The sequence below is a fragment of the Eutrema salsugineum genome, unplaced genomic scaffold (assembly GCF_000478725.1).
Source record: "Eutrema salsugineum unplaced genomic scaffold, Eutsalg1_0 scaffold_9, whole genome shotgun sequence".
NCBI classification, from domain to species: Eukaryota; Viridiplantae; Streptophyta; class Magnoliopsida; order Brassicales; family Brassicaceae; genus Eutrema; species Eutrema salsugineum.
This window is the reverse complement of record NW_006256342.1, coordinates 628476-648360: the sequence shown is the minus strand read 5'-3', so window position 1 is coordinate 648360 and position 19885 is coordinate 628476. Positions and strand designations below refer to the sequence as shown.

The 19885-nt window shown below is 36.8% G+C and overlaps 4 protein-coding genes across 4 annotated transcripts; 3 read left to right on the top strand and 1 right to left on the bottom strand.

Moving 5' to 3' along the window:
* Window positions 1-1951: 1951 nt before the first annotated feature.
* Window positions 1952-3269, top strand: LOC18008224 (metacaspase-6). Its single transcript, XM_006389838.2, has 2 exons — window positions 1952-2303; window positions 2485-3269. Exons 1-2 carry the CDS (start codon window positions 1958-1960, stop codon window positions 3267-3269), a joined length of 1131 nt encoding a protein of 376 aa, XP_006389900.1. The 5' UTR covers window positions 1952-1957.
* Window positions 3270-4215: 946 nt separating this feature from the next.
* On the top strand, window positions 4216-5778 carry LOC18008869 (metacaspase-5). The gene is made up of 2 exons (XM_006389837.2): window positions 4216-4576; window positions 4883-5778. Exons 1-2 carry the CDS (start codon window positions 4231-4233, stop codon window positions 5776-5778), a joined length of 1242 nt encoding a protein of 413 aa, XP_006389899.1. The 5' UTR covers window positions 4216-4230.
* Window positions 5779-8136: 2358 nt separating this feature from the next.
* LOC18009124 (metacaspase-4) lies at window positions 8137-10056 on the top strand. Its single transcript, XM_006389836.2, has 2 exons — window positions 8137-8596; window positions 8942-10056. The coding sequence occupies exons 1-2, from the start codon at window positions 8251-8253 to the stop codon at window positions 9847-9849; spliced, it is 1254 nt and encodes a 417-aa protein (XP_006389898.1). The 5' UTR covers window positions 8137-8250; the 3' UTR covers window positions 9850-10056.
* A 73-nt stretch (window positions 10057-10129) lies between these two features.
* Window positions 10130-19400, bottom strand: LOC18009118 (protein FORGETTER 1). The gene is made up of 32 exons (XM_024151828.1): window positions 18659-19400; window positions 18261-18326; window positions 18005-18178; window positions 17792-17922; window positions 17517-17593; window positions 16723-16904; window positions 16445-16522; window positions 16089-16221; window positions 15737-15797; window positions 15580-15661; window positions 15109-15237; window positions 14859-15002; window positions 14649-14748; window positions 14427-14558; window positions 13998-14068; window positions 13746-13918; window positions 13547-13640; window positions 13255-13352; window positions 13004-13139; window positions 12759-12865; window positions 12532-12627; window positions 12334-12421; window positions 12101-12221; window positions 11893-12004; window positions 11672-11795; window positions 11525-11602; window positions 11335-11453; window positions 11163-11216; window positions 10968-11070; window positions 10665-10793; window positions 10476-10587; window positions 10130-10389 (listed from the first exon to the last, which is right to left on the bottom strand). The coding sequence occupies exons 1-32, from the start codon at window positions 19196-19198 to the stop codon at window positions 10358-10360; spliced, it is 3876 nt and encodes a 1291-aa protein (XP_024007596.1). The 5' UTR covers window positions 19199-19400; the 3' UTR covers window positions 10130-10357.
* Window positions 19401-19885: the final 485 nt, after the last annotated feature.

Genomic DNA, 19885 nt, shown 5'->3' with positions numbered 1-19885 from the left:
ATTTGGATAAAAAGTACACTAGGCTTCTTGTTGGGCCTATACAACGTGTACTTAATTTTACTTTTTAATTTTGTTTATTGACAGATATCTTAGGCTCAGTGATCGAGTGCGTGACTTTTATTTCCGTCGATGTGGGACCGATCCTAACTAACGGAGATTGTATTATGTTACCACTTAGATATTATTTTACTATTGTTACAACTCACCAGTCACATTATTTTACTATTGTTACAACTCACCAGTCACGTTAAATATGTTTTCTTAAATCTTTTGACGCCAAGTGGTTTTTTTTCTTGACGCCAAGTGTTTTACTTGTATAATAACGGTATAATATTTTGGTCAAAACTTGTTAGAGAATGAATATTAACAGAGTCGTGCTTATAGTGTATTGCAAAAGGCATTTGCCTTAAGCTCCCAGACAATATAATTAATTTTAGGGCCTCTAAATACATAATATCTTTCATGTTGTAGTGGTTAATGTCTCCTTTTAGTTTGATATGCATCTGAGTTCAGCTATTCAAACTTCACTTATGCTTACAATAACTACTTTTTTAATTAACTTTATATTCTAACTAAAACTTTGAATGATTTTTATAATTGTTTTTAGAGCTGCTTTCTATTTTAATTTTTCTATGCTATAAGTTTAATTATTTCTTTAGTTTTTAAAAATTTATTTTGTTTGTAGAAAAAAAAAGATATATAACATTTATGTAAGATATTTTTCAAAAACTTAGAATTTATGTATAGATTTAAATATATTTATATCATTATTGTTACAACATTATAATATATGTATTTTTAAAATTTGTCTTAGGTCTCTAAAGGTCTTCGCACGGCACTGAATATGAACTAACGTTTTTGGGAAATATTTTCTACGACAAAATATTTGTTGTTTTTAGTGCAAATACTGAAATATATAAACAACTTAATCCAGTAAGAAATAACGAGTTATAACTTATAAAATTATGAATATATACGTATAAATCTTGTGTTCGTTTATTTGATAGGCTGGACTTCAAGCATCCATTATAGGATCAGATCCTGATATACTTTCAACTCTTCCGCCCAAGAAATTAAATTATCTTTGTAACAAAACAATATAGAATTAGCTTGATCAGTAGAAATACACTATAGTTTTTAATTTTTATATGTATGTATTATATATCGAAACAAAACGGATTTAAAATATTGTTTTTTTTTTTATAAAACATATGTTAGATAAAAACTAGTTTAAGAAATAGTAAAATGCCAATCGATTTTCTTTTTTAAGGATGGATTCCGCTTTTGAGTTTGTGTGCAAAGATTACAAGACTAAAGGTTCCATTGACTTATAATACAAGGAATCAAATTACCTGGAGACTTAGTCCCATTGGCTTGTGACATAAGGAATAAAACCACAATAATTGACTTGATAAAAGCGACGTGCTTCAAACGTGAGATTGCTTACGCTCTCACGGAAGGGAGGAAACCAAAACTAATAATAATTGTCTTTTTCTTCAGCATTAAAAAAATGAGTTCGAATTATTAAAAAAATAATTAGACCATTTCTTATAAGGTATGTTTGTGTTCAAATTAGGTTTTTGATGTATGACTAGTTATTCTAATTAATGCTTGTTATCTATGTTTATATTTTCAATGTATAACCAAGATGAGTATAAATGATTTACACTAGAAACACAATTTGTAATAGTGGTGTAATTAAGAAAATTGCAGCTAGAAATTTAAACAAAAGGATTGACACAATCAGAGCTTATATGTTTCTAATCTCCTCGGCGTTTTTTGTTCAAGGTCGTACAAACTACAAAGACGTTACACAGAAAAACGTCATGAACAAAACAAAAAAAAAACACAACGTTCCATTAGTTTAATAGTATTAAGATGATTATAAAACCCTCAAGGATGAATCATCGATTACAGGATCAACAAAATTGTCAAACAAAAGTTTGAAATATCATCAATGGCGAAGAAAGCGGTACTGATTGGGATCAACTACGTGGGAACGAAGGCAGAGCTACGAGGCTGCGTCAACGACGTCCGTCGGATGCATATAAGCCTAGTCGAACGGTACGGGTTCTCCGAGAAGAACATCAAACTATTGATCGATACTGATAGCTCTACGATCAAACCGACCGGTAAGAACATCCGACAAGCGTTGTTAGATCTCGTTGAACCGGCTAAACCGGGCGATGTTCTCTTCGTCCATTACAGTGGACACGGGACAAGGTTGCCGGCGGAAACTGGGGAAGACGATGATACTGGTTACGATGAGTGTATTGTTCCTTCTGATATGAATCTCATCACTGGTAAGTGGAAAAAAATTAGCTTGAAATTGAACTTCTGATTTGTTATTCTGAACAATCATGACATCGATTGTTTGATTGCATATAATTTTGTGTGTATCATGAGATACTAATGGAGATATTTAGATACCTTGATGTTGAGATGTGACATATTTTTCTTATGTGGTGGTGACTCTGTTTACAGATGATGATTTCAGGGACCTTGTGGATATGGTGCCAAAGGATTGTCCCATTACAATCATATCAGACTCTTGTCACAGTGGCGGTCTCATAGATGAAGCCAAAGAGCAGATTGGAGAGAGCACAAGGAAGAAGAACAAATACTCTGGAGACTCCTCATCATGCAAGGACACAGAAGAAGCAGTAGAAGAAACAGATACCAAGGAGATTAATGAAATGGGGAACAGATCTCTGCCGTTAGAGACATTGATCGATATGCTGAAGCAAGAAACAGGCAACGATGATATCGAAGTAGGAAAGATCAGAACAACTCTTTTCAATATGTTTGGAGAAGATTCAAGCCCAAAGGTGAAGAAATTCATGAATGTTATTCTAAGCAACCTACAAGAGACTACTACTGGTCAGACTAGTCAAGGTGATCAGATATTGGGAGCAATCGGGAAACTAACTCAAGAGTTGCTTGAGCAGAAGCTAAACGATGAAGTTAAACCCGCGATCCAAGAGGTCTATGCAGGTGCAATCAATGGTGCACTTCCGGATAATGGTATACTCATCAGTGGTTGCCAAACTGATCAAACTTCTGCTGATGCGAGCCCACCGGGTCACCCGGAATTGGCTTATGGAGCACTAACCAATGCTATACAGATCATACTTAACGAGACAAAAGGTAAGATTAGTAACAAAGATCTTGTTTTGAAGGTTAGGAAACTTCTTAAGAAACAGGGGTTTGATCAACGACCGGGACTGTATTGCAGCGATGATTATGTGAATGCTCAGTTTATCTGTTGAAAGAAGGTTGGATGGTTTTTTTGTTTGTTGATTTGGTTTCGTTTGGAATATCTTCATTTGTTGTTGTAAGTTTGAATTTGAATAATGCCTAAATGTTGTTTCATTCATTGGTTGTCACCTTGTATTTTTATGTTACTGGACATCTGTCCTATCGTTTTTAATTTGTTGGTTTATCTACAGTTTATCCATATATTTTGTTCACCCTAACTTGTGGCACAAGAAAACAATTTATCATTTTGATAGGGGAATGGAAATTATTGGGCATTGGTTTAACAAATAATAAAAAAAAAGGACGTTAAAACATGCGGTGATAAAGGTTGTAATAATTTATCTGTAATATAACATGGGATTGTTTGCGCCTACAGGAGAGGGTTTTGTAACAAGCGCCATTTGCGTAATTATTATTTGTTATTTGGTTATGCGTCAAATTCTTGCCAATACTATTTCTTACAATCTATACAAGTTTTGTACGTTTTAGCTTTTGTTTGGAAGAAGAAACAACAAGCCATAGACGTTTTCTTCCTTCTCTAAACGGTTTAGTCAATATTTGTAGATTTTTGGATTGTTTTCGATTAGTATATATTTTCTACCTTAAATATAATGTAAATATGTAATTGATTACACAGATACCATCATACCAAACAGGATAAATAGGTTGACAAAAAAAAGAAGAGAAATTTAAACAGAATATATATGGAATGGAAATTATAACTAAGAAAACAAAATATATGATTAAATAATACTACTATTTGTTTTGTTTGGTAGAGGCTATTTGTTTTGTTCTTCATTGTTTGGCAACGTTAATTTAATTTAATATTAATAACCAGTAGTATAAAAGCATGTCGAAGGACGAGATGTAATGTAACAGCTGACGATCAAAAAAACAAAAACAAAAAACAAAAAGTAAAAGATTTTGTAAAGCTAGCGGATCTTTAGAGAGGGAGAGAGAGAAGAATCATCAATGGCGAAGAAAGCGGTATTGATAGGAATCAATTACCCAGGAACAAAGGCGGAGCTACATGGCTGCGTCAACGATGTGCGGAGGATGCACAAATGCCTCGTCGATCGGTTCGGATTCTCCGAGAGAAACATCACTGAGCTGATCGATACTGACGACTCTTCCACCAAACCCACCGGGAAGAACATTCGACGGGCGTTGTTGAATCTAGTTGAATCCGCTGAATCCGGCGATGTTCTCGTCGTTCATTACAGTGGACACGGGACGAGGTTGCCGGCGGAGACTGGGGAGGACGATGATACTGGTTACGACGAGTGTATTGTTCCTTGCGATATGAATCTAATCACCGGTAAGTCATGAGTCATTAGATTGTTGGATTTTTCCTGTTTTTTTTTGGTGACAAGTTGAACTTTTTTTTTTATCAGTTTGATCGATTAGATGATGCAAATTCAGGGAAATTATGGGTTCTACTTGTGATTATAATCGTGTTGGAGAAGCAACCATGATATACTGATAAACTATTGACTTGTTGCCATTGAATTGCTACTAGCTCTTTGTCTCATAGATCAATTATTTTTCATGATTCAGTAAGAAAAGGAAAATTGATCAAAGGAATAGATTATTATTCCTAATCATCTGATATTATTAATCTCAGATGACGAATTCAGAGAATTTGTGGAGAAGGTGCCAAAAGACGCACGCATAACATTCATCTCAGACTCTTGTCACAGTGGTGGCCTCATAGATGAAGCTAAGGAGCAAATAGGAGAGAGCACGAAGAAGAAGCCAAAGAAAGACTCTGGAAGCGCTTCAGGACGACATGGGATCAAAGGTTTCGTGCTTGAAGCTGTTGAAGAGGCATTGGAATCTCGAGGGATCCACATTCCTCACCACCGTAAAGATGGGATAGAAGAAACCAAGACTAAAGAGATTATTGAGCTAGAAAATGGGGAAAAGGTCCATCTCGGAAACAAATCTCTGCCTCTGCAAACTCTAATCGATATCCTCAAGCAAGACACAGGTAACGATGATATCCAAGTCGGGAAAATCAGACCAACCCTTTTCAATGTGTTTGGAGAAGATGCAACTCCAAAGGTGAAGAAGTTCATGAAGGTGATTCTAACGAAGCTGCAACAAGGTAAAAGTGAATGTGGGATATTGGGAATGATTGGGAAACTAGCTCAAGAGTTTCTTGAGCAAAAGCTGAACGATGACGAAGATTATGTGAAACCCGCGATGCAGACGCATGTCGGGAACAAGCAAGAGGTCTATGCAGGTGCAAGCAATGGCTCTCTTGCGGATAACGGTATTTTGATAAGTGGTTGCCAAACTGATCAAACTTCTGCAGACGCAAGTCCTCCTGGTAAACCTGAAATGGCTTATGGAGCTTTCACCAATGCTGTACAGATCATATTTGGGGAGACAGAGGGTAAGATTACATACAAAGAACTTGTTTTGAAGGCAAGAAAGCTCCTTAAGAAACAGGGCTTTACTCAACAGCCAGGGCTGTATTGCAGCGATGCTTATGTGAATGCTCCATTTATTTGTTGATAATTTGTATATTGTTTGCGGTTTTCTCAAAAGTATTTGATGTTTCGTGTTGAATAAGTTATGTAATTTGTTTGATGTTTTGTTGTTGTAACATTGATTTGAATTTCAAGTGTTCTTTGTCTTTGTCTATTAGAGCATCTCCAAGAGACACTTCATATCTTCAAATGTGAAGTTTTATGCATTCCAAGAGAGACTTCAAATCTTCAAATTTTGTAGATCTGAACAGTGACACTCTATATTTGAAGTTTTACTATTCAGATCTTCAAATTTGAAGATTCATCTTTTTTATTGCATTTTGGTCCTTATAATTAACTATCTTTATAAATAATGTCTTTATTTATGTTTCTTTATCATTTTAATTTTATAATATATGATAATTATTTCATATATATTTTTTATAATTGTAATTTCAAATTAAAGAAAACAACTTCAAATTAAAACATCACATAAAACATTACAAAAAATAAACTACAAATACATATAAATATAACATAATATTATTATACAGATTTATTAATACAACATAAAGTTCTTAAAAAAAATTACAAGCACACATAAATATTACACAAATTAAAATACTACAACAATACTAATAATCAGGCAAATTTGATCCTGAACCTCCAAGACCACCAAAATATTGTCATATATATCATTTCGAAAGGTATTGATTGATCATATATGGGAGTATTACAGAAATAATGTTAGTGAATAATTTAGTATTCTATTTTGCTATTTCTAATTATGTTTGTGTGTGTTTTTATAATATTAATGATGTTTAATTAATTAATATTATCTGTAATTTTTTAATGTGTTTTTTATTGTTATTTATATTATTTAATGAGTTTAGCTAATTATTCTAAAAAGTAAGGATTATAATGCAAAGTATAAAGTTTTTAAAGTTTATTTTGAAGTATCACTCTTGGAGATAAACAGCTAAAACTTCAAATTTAAAGTTTCTGGATCTTCAAAAATAAAGTTTCTGTTGCCCTTAGTTATATCTATAAGGCAAGTGTTCTTTACTCATACGGTTATGATGTTATCATACCTTTTTCGAGCTGTTGACTTGTCACCTGTGTTTACTCGGATGTGGTATACAGTTATACACATATTTTCTCAATTTTCCCTACATAATTTAGCTAATAAATAATGATAACTATTCCTATAAATTACACTAATGCTATTTTTTCAGTGGATTTGTAACACTGTAACGATCCTTTTTTTTTTCCAACAAGCTCCAATTATACAATAAAACCTCTATAAATTAATACTCGATAAATTAATAATCACTATAAATTAATAAATTTTGCTGGTCCCAAGTCGGGTCAATGTAAAAATCCATCAAATTCGATAAGATAATAAGATAATAATTTTTTTTGAAATCCTTATGGTCCCAACAAAAACATAAATTAATAATGATATAAAGTTATGCAAATATATGTAAATACAATATTCTAAAATATGACTAATGTTTTTGTCTTTACTTAAAGTTGAAATCTCATTGGTTTTCATCTCTCTAATTATTATATCAGTAGCTTTTATTACTATTTTACTATATACATTCAACATTTGTGGTGATTTTTTGATGTAATAATTGATTTTCTTACCTTTAAATGTTTTTAAATGTATTGTAATGTTATCTTCATTTTTATCATCAGTAATACTGATAGCAGCCATGATTTTTTTTATATAAATTTTAAACTTATGAACATGTATATTTTTACACAGTAATCCAATATGGTGTTAAAAACTATTTTATTGTGGTAGTTATGATTCTTAATCATAATTTATATAATGAGATTTGTTAAAATTTTAAAATATAACATTATTATAAAGAAATTTTTTAAAAAATTATATGCGAAAAGCAAATTTTCTCTATAAATTAATAATTATTAATTTAAAGATAAAGTAATATCACGATAAATTAATAAATTATTATAGTCCTAATATTATTAATTTATAGAAGTTTTACTGTATTACCCGATTTAATGGTATTGAAGATGTGGTTGACAACTTGACTTACAAAAGTAAGTCAGTTTATGAAAGAAAAAGAAAAAGATAAACACACAAAAGAAATTTTAAGGAGTAATTAAGGTAAAAATGTACAAAATTACCTATTTCACTAAATTGAAAAGTGACTTTCGTCTATATAACAGATAAGGCTGATAAAGCATTTTGTGTTTTTTTTTGTCGAAGCATTTTGTGTTAGTCATGTAATAACGTGAGTCACGTTACGTGACAAAAATAAAAAATACAAAAAGAAATCCGATGCCACGTCAGATCATACATTCCAATTCGTGGAAGCGCTCATACAGACCAATCAATCAATAAATAAAGAAATAATTCTTTTCACCAAAATGAAATAATAATAACTTTTTGTCGGACAGAGTCGCTCATCCCCTACAGAATAAGCTCTTCGATCGCAGACAGCGATTACCGATCAGATTCAGAGTTTTATCCACCAGATCTTCATCGATGGCGAAAAAGGCGGTGCTGATTGGGATAAACTACCCAGGAACCAAGGCGGAATTACGGGGATGCGTCAACGACGTTCGTCGGATGTACAAATGTCTCGTCGAACGGTACGGATTCGCCGAAGAAGACATCACGGTGCTCATCGACACCGATGAATCCTCTACCCAACCCACGGGCAAGAACATCCGCAAGGCTCTTGCGGATCTCGTCGGATCGGCGGATTCCGGTGACTTTCTTGTCGTCCATTACAGTGGGCACGGTACGAGGTTACCGGCGGAGACCGGGGAAGACGATGACACTGGTTACGACGAATGTATTGTTCCTTGCGACATGAATCTGATTACTGGTGAGTTTCTTTAAACGGAAGGATTTGAACTTTTTTTCGCTCTCTCCTGCAATCTATGGTGTTTAGATTCCAGAATTTGACGCTCTCATCTCGGATCGGATCCGATAATAAGAAGAATATGAATTTTGTGTTCCTGAAAAAAGTTAGGATTAGTTGATCTTTCTATTCGAGACTTTTCTTTTGTTAGATCATTTGAAAAATGAATGAATGAAAGAATATTCGAATCAGAGAATATACGTGTGTTTTAGATACAAAACGAGAAGAAGGATGCTTCTTGGAGTTTGGCTCTGGAATTGTCCATAGATTTCTTTTTTTTTTTTCTGATGTAAATTATGTTGTTTCCAGATGATGACTTCAGGGATCTTGTGGACCGAGTTCCGCAAGGTTGCAGAATGACAATCATTTCAGACTCTTGTCACAGTGGTGGCCTAATCGATGAAGCCAAGGAACAGATTGGGGAGAGCACTAAGAAAGACGAGGAGGAGGAGGAAGAAGAATCTTCTTCTTCGAGATTTGGGTTCAGGAAATTCTTGCGCAACAAGGTGGAAGGTGCTATTGAATCTAGAGGGTTCCACATTAAAGGGAACAGGAAGGAAGAAGATGAGGCGGAAGAAATTGAAACTAAGGAGATTGAGCTAGAAGACGGAGAAAGGATCCTTGCCAAAGACAAATCTCTGCCTCTGCAGACCCTGATCGATATCCTGAAGGAGCAAACAGGGAATGATGATATCGAAGTCGGCAAAATCAGGCCAAGCCTTTTTGACGCGTTTGGTGATGACTCGAGCCCAAAAGTGAAGAAGTTCATGAAAGTGATCTTAGGTAAGCTTCAGGCAGGAAACGGAGAAGAAGGTGGTCTAATGGGAATGCTTGGGAAATTAGCTTCAGGGTTTCTCGAGGGGAAACTAAACGATGAAGACTATGTGAAACCCGCGATGCAGACAGAAGTTGGGAGGAAAGAAGAGGTTTATGCCGGTGGATCCAGAGGTTCGGTTCCGCTTTCAGACAGCGGGATATTGATCAGCGGCTGTCAGACTGATCAGACCTCTGCGGATGCGACTCCACCGGGGAAACCAACTGAGGCTTATGGAGCGATGAGCAACGCGATACAGAAGATATTGGAGGATACAGAAGGTGAGATATCAAACAGAGAAATGGTTACAAGGGCAAGGAAGATATTGAAGAAGCAAGGATTTACTCAGCAGCCAGGTTTGTATTGCCATGATGGTTTTGCAGATGCTCCTTTTATTTGTTAAAAAAACATAACTTTTTTTTTTTATGGATGCTTTTTTTTACAACGACCATTTACCGATGATGATGATTCTGGTCGGGAAAATAAGCCTTGTTTTACTGTTTGAGGGCATTTGTGTAATTTATATGTTTTGTGTGATGTGTGTGATGAGTTATGTGAAACACTGAATTCTCCTTGTTTTATTGAGAAATATGATTTCTTTTTTTTTTTCTTTACAACGATCATCTGAAATTGTTTTTTTGAACCTGTTAACTTTTTTGGACATCTATATATGTCCATTAAGGAAACGTTTAACCGAAACAGAGGAAATATTCTTGTTAGATAATAATATTACATTCATGTTTCGTCTTGCCAATTTGCCATGTAATGATATACACAAAAATGAAAGTCAAGTGTCTTTTCTTTTTTTTTTCCAAAAAATATAAATAGGCATGGGAACTTGGATGTAGAGATTCGAGGGTTGGTGTATTCTTCTTACAAATAGGACAACTAATGGGTTTTTTTTAATGGTCTCAATCATCGATCTCTTGAACCCATGCTAAATCTGCAAGAAAAACGACATAAATCAACAGTCGATATACGGTGTCTCAACTCTCAAGATCAGACTACATGAGAAAAGCTTGTTAATACCTTGTAACACAGTTTCTACAGCTGCATTAGGGATAGAGAGGCCCACTATTCGCTGATTATCCGTAGTAGTCTCTATGCGTATAACTCGAATTCTCTTGTGGCTATGACGGGCCTGCAAAAGAACCCCGATTACACTGTAAGTTTCAGCGCCAACACTAAGGGAGAGTAATTTTGCAAACGTCTTTTTACTTGTTTGGAAAGAGCTTTCTCAATGGTTCCCCAGATGGGAAGAATGAGGCCACCCACAACGTTTACTTCCTGTATCCTCCTTCCAACTGTGCAATACTCGCCCAGCTTACACTTGGGTCCGTGCATACACTGTAACTCAGATAGAGAATCATTTTAATCAATGCACTGCTAATATCAATGGTTGACCCATGAGGCTTAAACTTAAAATACAGCAGGATGATTCTGTGCTAATCTATTTTTCTGCCTGAAGAAAAGCGTTTCTATATATATTCCAGACTCTTATCTTTGATTGAGGAAGCATACCTGTTTAGATGAAATTTCGTACTCGTCTTCCCAACCCGTACGAGCCTTCTCCAGAGACGAGAGTTTTCGGTATTTAGTTTTCAACTCTGAAAGAGACATCTCTCTGGAGAAAAGAAAAGAAAGGAAAAAAAAGAGTTTATACCAGTTTCTAGTCAAAAATATGAAATGTGAAGGTTCTGGCAATGGTTTAGATACCTGATCGACTCTCCTACCGCAGGACGGACAATCTTAAACAACCCAGATGCCGCACTAGGATATCCAAGAAAAACCAAGCAATGAGATTAATTATTTTGTTGGAATTTTGATATTTGTTAACTACATTTGGACGTAATAATATAACTAAAGATTAGAGGGGGTAATAATTCACCTCTCAAATGCTAATATGAAGTGCCGTCTTCCTAACCATTCCCTTTTAGATTCATAAAAGCCATCACTAGCCGAGCCAAGCCCATCCCTTCTCTTCCCCTCTAGCATTGAACTTGCGGACTGGGACATACATCGAATCAAGCTTTTGATTTACTACAACTAATTTACCAAGAGAGGATATATTGAAGTACCTCCCATGTAACTCCACGATCTAGAGTAAAAGTAAAGAGCATAGTAGAAGCACCAGACATTTGATCGACATGGACGGTCTGAAAAATTCAAATATTAGTAGCACAAAATACACAAAGAAACCAATCATCAAGCAAGAAGATATCAACCTTTGGAGTGCTCAGCAGCTCAACGCTATTAGCTTTCATATCCACAATTCCCGAATCAAAACTTCCTTCGATCCGAGCATTGTGTACAAGAACGTCTAATATACTAGTAAACAATTCAAACAACCTGCACGGCACAGGAGACTAAAGCATTAAACCGAATGGAAAAAACTTCTTAAAGAGAATGTAAGTAAAGTAGTGCAAAGCGTAACCCATATGACTACCTATTCTGAATATCAGGTGGCAATCCCAAGAGGCGATTCAGAAATCGTCCAACATCATGCATGTCAGAGTCAATAATTCGTCCTGATAACTTTCCAACATCTTTCCCATTAGCTGTATCATCATCAATGAGGTAAAGTGAAAAGGAGTTTATTACAACTAGAATTTGAATTCAGTACAGAAAAAAATGAATTAACGAGCAAAGCTTACCCAGAACACTGTCCCTAACAATTCCAACCGCAACAAGAGCAGCCCTTGCCTTGATTAAAAACTCTTTAATGGTTTCTGGTTCATCAGTGGAGCACCCAGGAGGAACAACGGGTAGTTTCTCCTGAAAAATAAGCCATACTAAATTTCACGCATTATCCATTATCAATGTCCCAAAATATTCACGAAGCAAAACTAAAGAGTTTAAAGAGGACACAAGGATTAATGAGGAAGACCTGCTCCATTATTCCTCTATACATCACCATCAAGGATTTTTTACCAAAGTTACTGTCATAATTATAAGCACTCAAAGAGGGGCCGGCCCTGCAATACACCACACTGCATTTTAGGACAAAGTTCCTGGCAAGGTTTCAAGTAACAACAAGCCAAAGGAAAAATAACTGGAAAGTGGTTTAGAGAGATGCATGACTTTCCTGCGATCTCCTTGTGTCAAAGCACCAAGAGTTTCTAGTCTCTTTGCAACAATAGAGGCAAAGCGGCGTTCACCACCGAGATTTGTGAAAAGTAGCCTGACAGGGCCAAAAAACAAAGTACTTATCAACTTCAGCAATTGATATCAGACGTTCTAAATTGAAAAGGTAGCAAGTACTTTTTCAACTGGAAAAATACAGATCAAATACACAAACGTTGTCATGTCAACCTATATTCAGGTGCAGATGTCTGATTCGACCGGTGAGTTCTTCCAAATTGCTGAATTGCACGGTCAGCACTCCAGGGAAGCTCTAAAGTCAAGTGAACCCTTCTTCTCTGCAAACAAATATATAAGAAAATCCATATTAATTAATACCCCAAAAGCAGACACGTGAAGTACTTTGAGGCCATCTTTTATACTGTAATTAGGTCTTCAGACCAATAAGGATAGGAAACCCTATAAACTCGACACACCTGATTTGCTGCCCTTCTATCTGCCTGCAACGAAACACCAGCTGAACCAGCTTCCGAAATAATGGCCACAAACTTTTTACCATCCATAAATAATTGTTTCTCGTGCATGTTGACCATTTCCATTGTTATATCCTTTCTAGAGCCAAGAAATTCAAGGATGAAAAGTAAATTACTAGTATGGAATAAAATAAAGTTGTAAGAATGAATTAGAGGCATAAGAGAGCGAGAGAGAGAAGAGTATTAAAACTTACGTGTTTCTCGCTTGATATGTAACACCTTTCCCATTAGACGCTCTTACAAGCATACCTCGCCTGCCTGTTATTTCTGCAACTTTGTCAGGGCCTCCAAGCTGCATTAAAACAGCAACACATATTTAGGAACATTCTTAAGTCTACAATCAAGATGCCCTAACTTGGATAAAGTATAGATACCACTCAACAGTATCCACACAAAGCGTTAGTCCATAAAAAGAAAGGAGACTCATGTACATCCAATAGCTGCTTCATACCTAAGAAAAAACAGAGATTTACAGATGATAGTTACCTGATCAACAATGTCGTCCAAAGGATTGTTCGGAAGATTTAGAGAACGGATAATCTCTAAAATCTTTAATTTTCGTTCCAAGGCTGCTTCATACCTAAGAAAAAACAAAATAGATAACCATTCTTAGAAAGAAAAAATTTGCTTCAATTATACGAGGAGGAAGAAATCAAGAAACATGTTGCAATTCCAGAGTACAGACCTTTTCTGCAATTCCGCAATGTAGAGACGTCTTGCTTGAATGTACTCCTCTGTCTTTTCCTTGCAAGAATGGCATATCCACGCTTCAGATGGTAAATCTGTAACTGGAGGAACTACACAGTCCGGATGAAAAAGCTTGTCACATTCAGAACAATGGAGCAACTTCTTCCTTTCCTAGTTTCATCACAAGACAAGTTATTAAAAATCTCGCAACCTCAACAGAAATAAAGCTATCCAAGTTAAAGCAAAGTACATCTTCCCCACTGCATATCTGACATATCTGGAACTCATCGTCAGAGTCATTAGAATCATCAGCTGAGTCAGCTGCATTGTAAACACCACTGATTAGGAGAATGTTCAATATAAGATTCGATTTATTGAAGAGACAGACCAAGATGATGCAAATTCAACGACTAGGAGATCTGAGAACAATACTTGTATCATAACAAAATAAAATCATATGTTTAGCAATATCATATACCGGAGACCTATAGTAATACATAGGGGCAAAGTTAATAAGCTTATTAGACGTAGATTTCGAGTTAAATAGATACGCTTTGCAGTGCTAAGAGAAGTATATTCAAAACTAACTAATCTTATACTTTTGCCCCTACAGCCTAAGCATCAAGATTGTGTCAGTTCAGTAGGTACCCAGAAGATATGTTTTCACCACGAAACCCACCTTCAGACTCCAAATCACTTTCACCATCACTATCTGGTTTCCACTTTGCCATCTTTCTTACTCTCCCTCTAATTGAAACACCAGGTGAAGCTGAATGCCTCTTCCTATGAAGTTCTTTAACACTTTCATCCTCTGTAGAATTCCAGAAGAAACAAATTATGAACACGATATAGATGCCACCGGGGATTCGAACAAAAACTCTGATAGAGAGCATTAAGTTACCTGAGAGAGGCTCAGGCTGCTCGGGCAGGGGATAATTCTCTTCCACAAATTTTAACAAGAGCTCTCGGGGTCCCGAGACAAAATCATCAAGGTCAACACCCTATTGCAAGTAAAAAAGGGGTAAACATTGTCAATCACGTCGAAGTAGTTAGAAGGAGTCGTAAGAATATACTTAATAATTTTCTGAAAACTGTACGAGGAGAAACGCACATATTTAGTTACAGCCTCTTCAGTTCGCGCCTCTCCGGTACTCTGAAGGCCAATAACCACACACTTGTTTGCTGATAAGGCTTTCTTAGCTAACCTCACAGTTACAGGAACTTTAGCAGACATACACAAGTGTCTAAAGAACCGCTGCAGTAATATACAGGAACTAAAGTGATCAGCCTCTACGACTGAGATGACAACTATCAGCAACTGTAATAACTCTGTCTGATGGTTGCTTCTTAAAAGGTTATACCTGGTGGCTTGACCAGTATAGTCTCCACAACTGACTAGAATTTGGTTTCTCGTTGGGGAGAAAAGCACTTGCTGACAACAACTCTATCCGTAGCTCTGCCCAAAATTCTGCAGACTTATTGTACATTGCCTACAGAAGAAAGCAAGTAAGACAACTGCTTTTTAGTTTATTGACAGAGATCTCTGAAACCATAAACATGGGAACACTAGAAATAATGAACTTGCTTGCCAAAAAGTATCAAAGGACCATTGAGATTTTACTCGAAGACCACGGGGTTGGAAATTTCATAAGCACAATAAAGCCTGCTAAAAATTTTGTAAGAGCATGGTTCAAGCTTCCTCGGAGACGACCTACTCTTCGCATAATACACTTTGTCGAGCTTACATGGCATTACTTGGGGGTAGAGCTAGATAGTCGATTAAAATACGTGCAGCCTTGAAGCAAAATAATATTAAAAAGTAGACGATTTACCTCCATTCCTGCTTCTAAACGAGCTTCAACAATCTCAAACTCAGCCCCTTTGTAGCTCAGGGTACGGCATACATACATTCCCCTATTACATAAAAGCGATGTTAGAATGAATATGAGCAATGCGAATGGCCTAGAAGTATGACAAAGGCTTGTAAACCTCGCTTTCATGTCCATGGCAACCAATTCCAACGCTCCTACCCCACCTTTATCAAGCGCACCTGCACAAAGAATTTGTTAAAGTTCCATCCCGAGTTATGCAATGCTTAGAGCAGAGTGAGAGAGAATAAGCAACTATCAATATTAAGTGAGTCTGGCCACACTTATTGAACTCATTTTATGGAATATATTATATATGCTCTAGACAGAGCTCAAACCTGACACTTGACGAATTCGTTTTTACTCGAATTAACCTTAAGATAATCTCTTTGTCTAAAAGGCAAATAAGATAGACAATACTAACCGCAAAGCTACCAATATATATACAAAAAGAGATAGAAAAGAAAACCAACCTAGAAACTTGTTAAAATCACTGAAACTTGTTCCAGCTCCCCATAGACCAAGCCTGACCATATAACCCATGTTTCGTGGTTCAGATGCACCAGTAGCAGAGCAATAAAGAACACGTGCTTGGGGGATCTTATCCTGCTTTTCCAAAATTCATAATCTCTAGTCAACTAGAAGACATTAACCACCATTAAGCGTTCCATACTAGAACCTATACTATATTATCTGCAACTGAGAAGAAGTAATCCAAAACAAAACAGAATATGTAATATCACTCTTCAGAGCCAAGAAAAAAAAAGCAATATTTAAAGCAACATTGATAAGAACAGTGTAGTCAAGCATTCAGTTTCACGTAGTAGACCTGAATGTCAACAACTGCCTGCCCGATGCGTGTCGGCTGACTCCCAGCTTCAGGTACCAAATTTTTTGCTTTATGGCACTATATAAAAGGAAAAACATTAGTAGCTAGAGCTGCATAACTTACTTAAGATTGGAGCTCTGCTCAAAATTGATAAAACCAGTGATCAAGAAGTTTACGACGACAGGGCATACTTGCACACTGTTCAATTCACCAAAACGAGCAGCAGGATAAATTTTAACGCAAAAGAATTATATATACATTATTCGTGGATTTGCTACCTCATCAAATATCAAGAGACCATCAAAATCTGGTCCACACCATTGAACAAGTTGCTGCAAACGAGAACGGCCTTTCTCAGAGGAAGCAATGAGGCTATTATATGTCAAGAATACCACTCCGTCTTTAACACCGACATTCTTCGAGTCAAGCTTAGAATACGGTAGCTTGTTCAACGGATTCACTGCACGTAAAACACATATCGTCATTTAGTTTCAGAAAAAACACAGAAATGGTAATCGGACTGGAATTCTAATGTTCACTTTACGGATTGCAAAAGGTCATAAAACTTATTCATTGACATGGTTGCCTTGGTACGTCGTATTTTTCCATTTCTTAATATTTGAAAACAAAAATTCCACGCTCAATATTAATATAATTCAACGATAGTGAGAGCCATAATTCCAATTGGACTACACTCCAACTGTAATTAAACAGAAATTATCATGAACTGCACAAACATCAGCTATCCATAACAGTTTCTAGGCATTACGACACCATAGACGGAGTTCAGAGACCCATTACCTTTTTCAACAAAGAGAACAAATTCTTTTTAATATCCCTGAACAAATACATATAAACTCTACATCTTAATGATACAGCATGACTCAATTTACGCATTCAACTAAAACAGAATCTCATTCTGCTCCAGTCTACATTATACCATCTACTGTCAAAACACCATGAGCGGGAGAAAATATCTCGATAAGCTTTATGTATAACACACGGAGCATTTTGGACCCAAGAAAATAAGCGAATTACAAACTCAAATTAATAGCCAAAGTCAAAAGAATACCTCCAACGCATGTGGCACCCACATCATCCAAGTCTCTTCTTGCATCATACTTCAAGTCTGAGCCAACAGAAATCCACCTATGTAAGTCATAGAGAAAATGGAGCAAAGATAATTAGAATTCATCTCATTCTACTTTAAGTCATCTAAGGGAACAAACAAAGGGACACTGTAGGGAAAATATGCATATACAGTATAATCATAAGCCAGATTGAATGAGTCATCGAAATCTAATCAAGGATGTAATTGACGCAGCAGAATACTCCTGCAAGACTTACAAAGCTTTTCTCCTTCCGTGTTTCCAATTTTCCCAAATCAACCCAGCAATTGTTCGCCCTTTCCCCACACCAGCACCATCACCAACAAAAAAGCCCGCTCTGGTACCATCAGCAAGGTGCTGGAGATGCCTCTGTAATTAAAACAAACAGTGTTATACAGGAACGAGAAGCATTTGAGGCCATTAACCAAACTTTTTGCCATTTAAAAGCAACCTGACAAGCGTAAACTAATGTCTCAATCTGCAAGCACGATAAAGCCTTTGACCTTTCGAGCTCTTCCTTGATTCTGAGATCATAAGTGGGTTCTGGGGGCTGCACTGCAGATAGAGATGATGTTTCCACAATTGGATCAGGATGAGGAGGTCCAATTGAGAGTTTTGGGGGACGCTGCAAAAATAAACAAACAAATATTCTCAAAAACACTGAACTGTCAATACAAAAAAACTAAATGTCAAGATGAAGCCCTCACATAATCCATGAACGTTTCTCCCGCCGTTCCACCTTCGTCTTCTTCTCTCTCTACTTCGATAGCTTCCTAGTTTTAGGCCAATGATACAGCAAGGCTAATTAAGAAACATGTCCAATATAAAAAACTATGATCTGAACATGACAAAGGATGAAGAAGACGGTTTGACAAGTAGAATTAGTTACAAGCCACCACTAATCTTCGACCAACAAATCCCAGTCTCAAAAAAAGTCAGTAAATTTACTCATACACCATTTCCAGAGAGTTTCAGATCCACAATTATGTCACTCGAAACTGTAATTGTTAACAACCAACAAAACAGGGAAAGGACAGCATAATTCATAAATTTGTGTTCAACGCATAACGATGAAATATGGGGACGAGTAAAAATGGAGATAAACCTCGTTGACTTCTTCGGGAGGAGGCGGAGACGGAACAGGCGGTGCAGCAGTAGCAGGAGTAGTAGATTGAGGAGCAGTGAGAGATCGATTAAGCTTAGAGACATCGACGGCGAGCTCAACATGGCACTGAGGACAAGAGAAGCGTGTGAGTCCGTGTGGCACATTGAGGATGGCCTGACAGTTAGCGCAAGGCAATTGCATCTTCGTAGGATCGATTCCATGTGCCGGAACCGGAGGCCTAGGCTGCAAATTCATAGGTTTCAGCTGCGGTTGAAGTGGCGGTGGAAGCGTCTGAATCGGCGGCGGTTGTTGTTGTTGAGACTGCGGAAACTGCGGCCGTGCCCTAGAAAGAAGCTCCGGCGGCAACATTTGGGGAAGTTGACAAGTCGGACACGAGAACTCCACAACGCCGGTCTTCACCCTCAGAATTACGCGACAGCCCGCGCACCTGACCTGTACATCGCCTCTTAAGGCACCTCCGCCGCCGGAATGCGGCGGAGCGGGAAGTGGCGGAGGAGGTTGGACCGGCGACTGCGTCATGAGCCGCGACGCTTGATCTTTCTAGGGATCCGAGCAAGACCCAAGGATTTTGTGTGGGTGGGAAACGCGATGAGGAGAAGGAGAGATTGAGAGAGGAAGGCAAGTATATCAGTGTAAGTAATGAATTTCGTCAGAGCGCGAAAGGTTCTTCGTCTCCTTTTTGCCTTCCCTTCTCGTTTCAGATTTTCCCCTTTTTTTTCTTTTTTTTTTTTTTCTTTTCTAGTAATTTTTTGGACTTCGGTTTATCTGATTATCATTACCCAAGAGTGGAACTGTTGATGAAGGTAAGAGGAGAGAAAAACCACCTCCGTACCGGTTGGGTAATGGGAAGTGAGGGCTGTATGGAGCACGTGTTATCACGTGACCTGCCAGCTCATCGTGAAATATTATAAAACCTTCTATACTGGATGTTTTGGGCATTGTGAAATATTAAACCACGTAGTTGGGCCTTAAGTAAAGAGTTGCCTCTAATTTCCATCGTGGTTACTGGTTTATATTTTAAAAATGTTTGTCTGTGTTATTTCGTGGTGTGCTCTGTTCTACAGTATTTGTATTACATCAAATTTGGAAAAAATGTGACGACAAAAAAAAAAAAAATGTAAATCAGACCAGGTAAATCAGACGGTGATAAAGTAAGATTTGATAGAGATATGTAATAGATTTTATTACATATGGAGAATTTTTTTA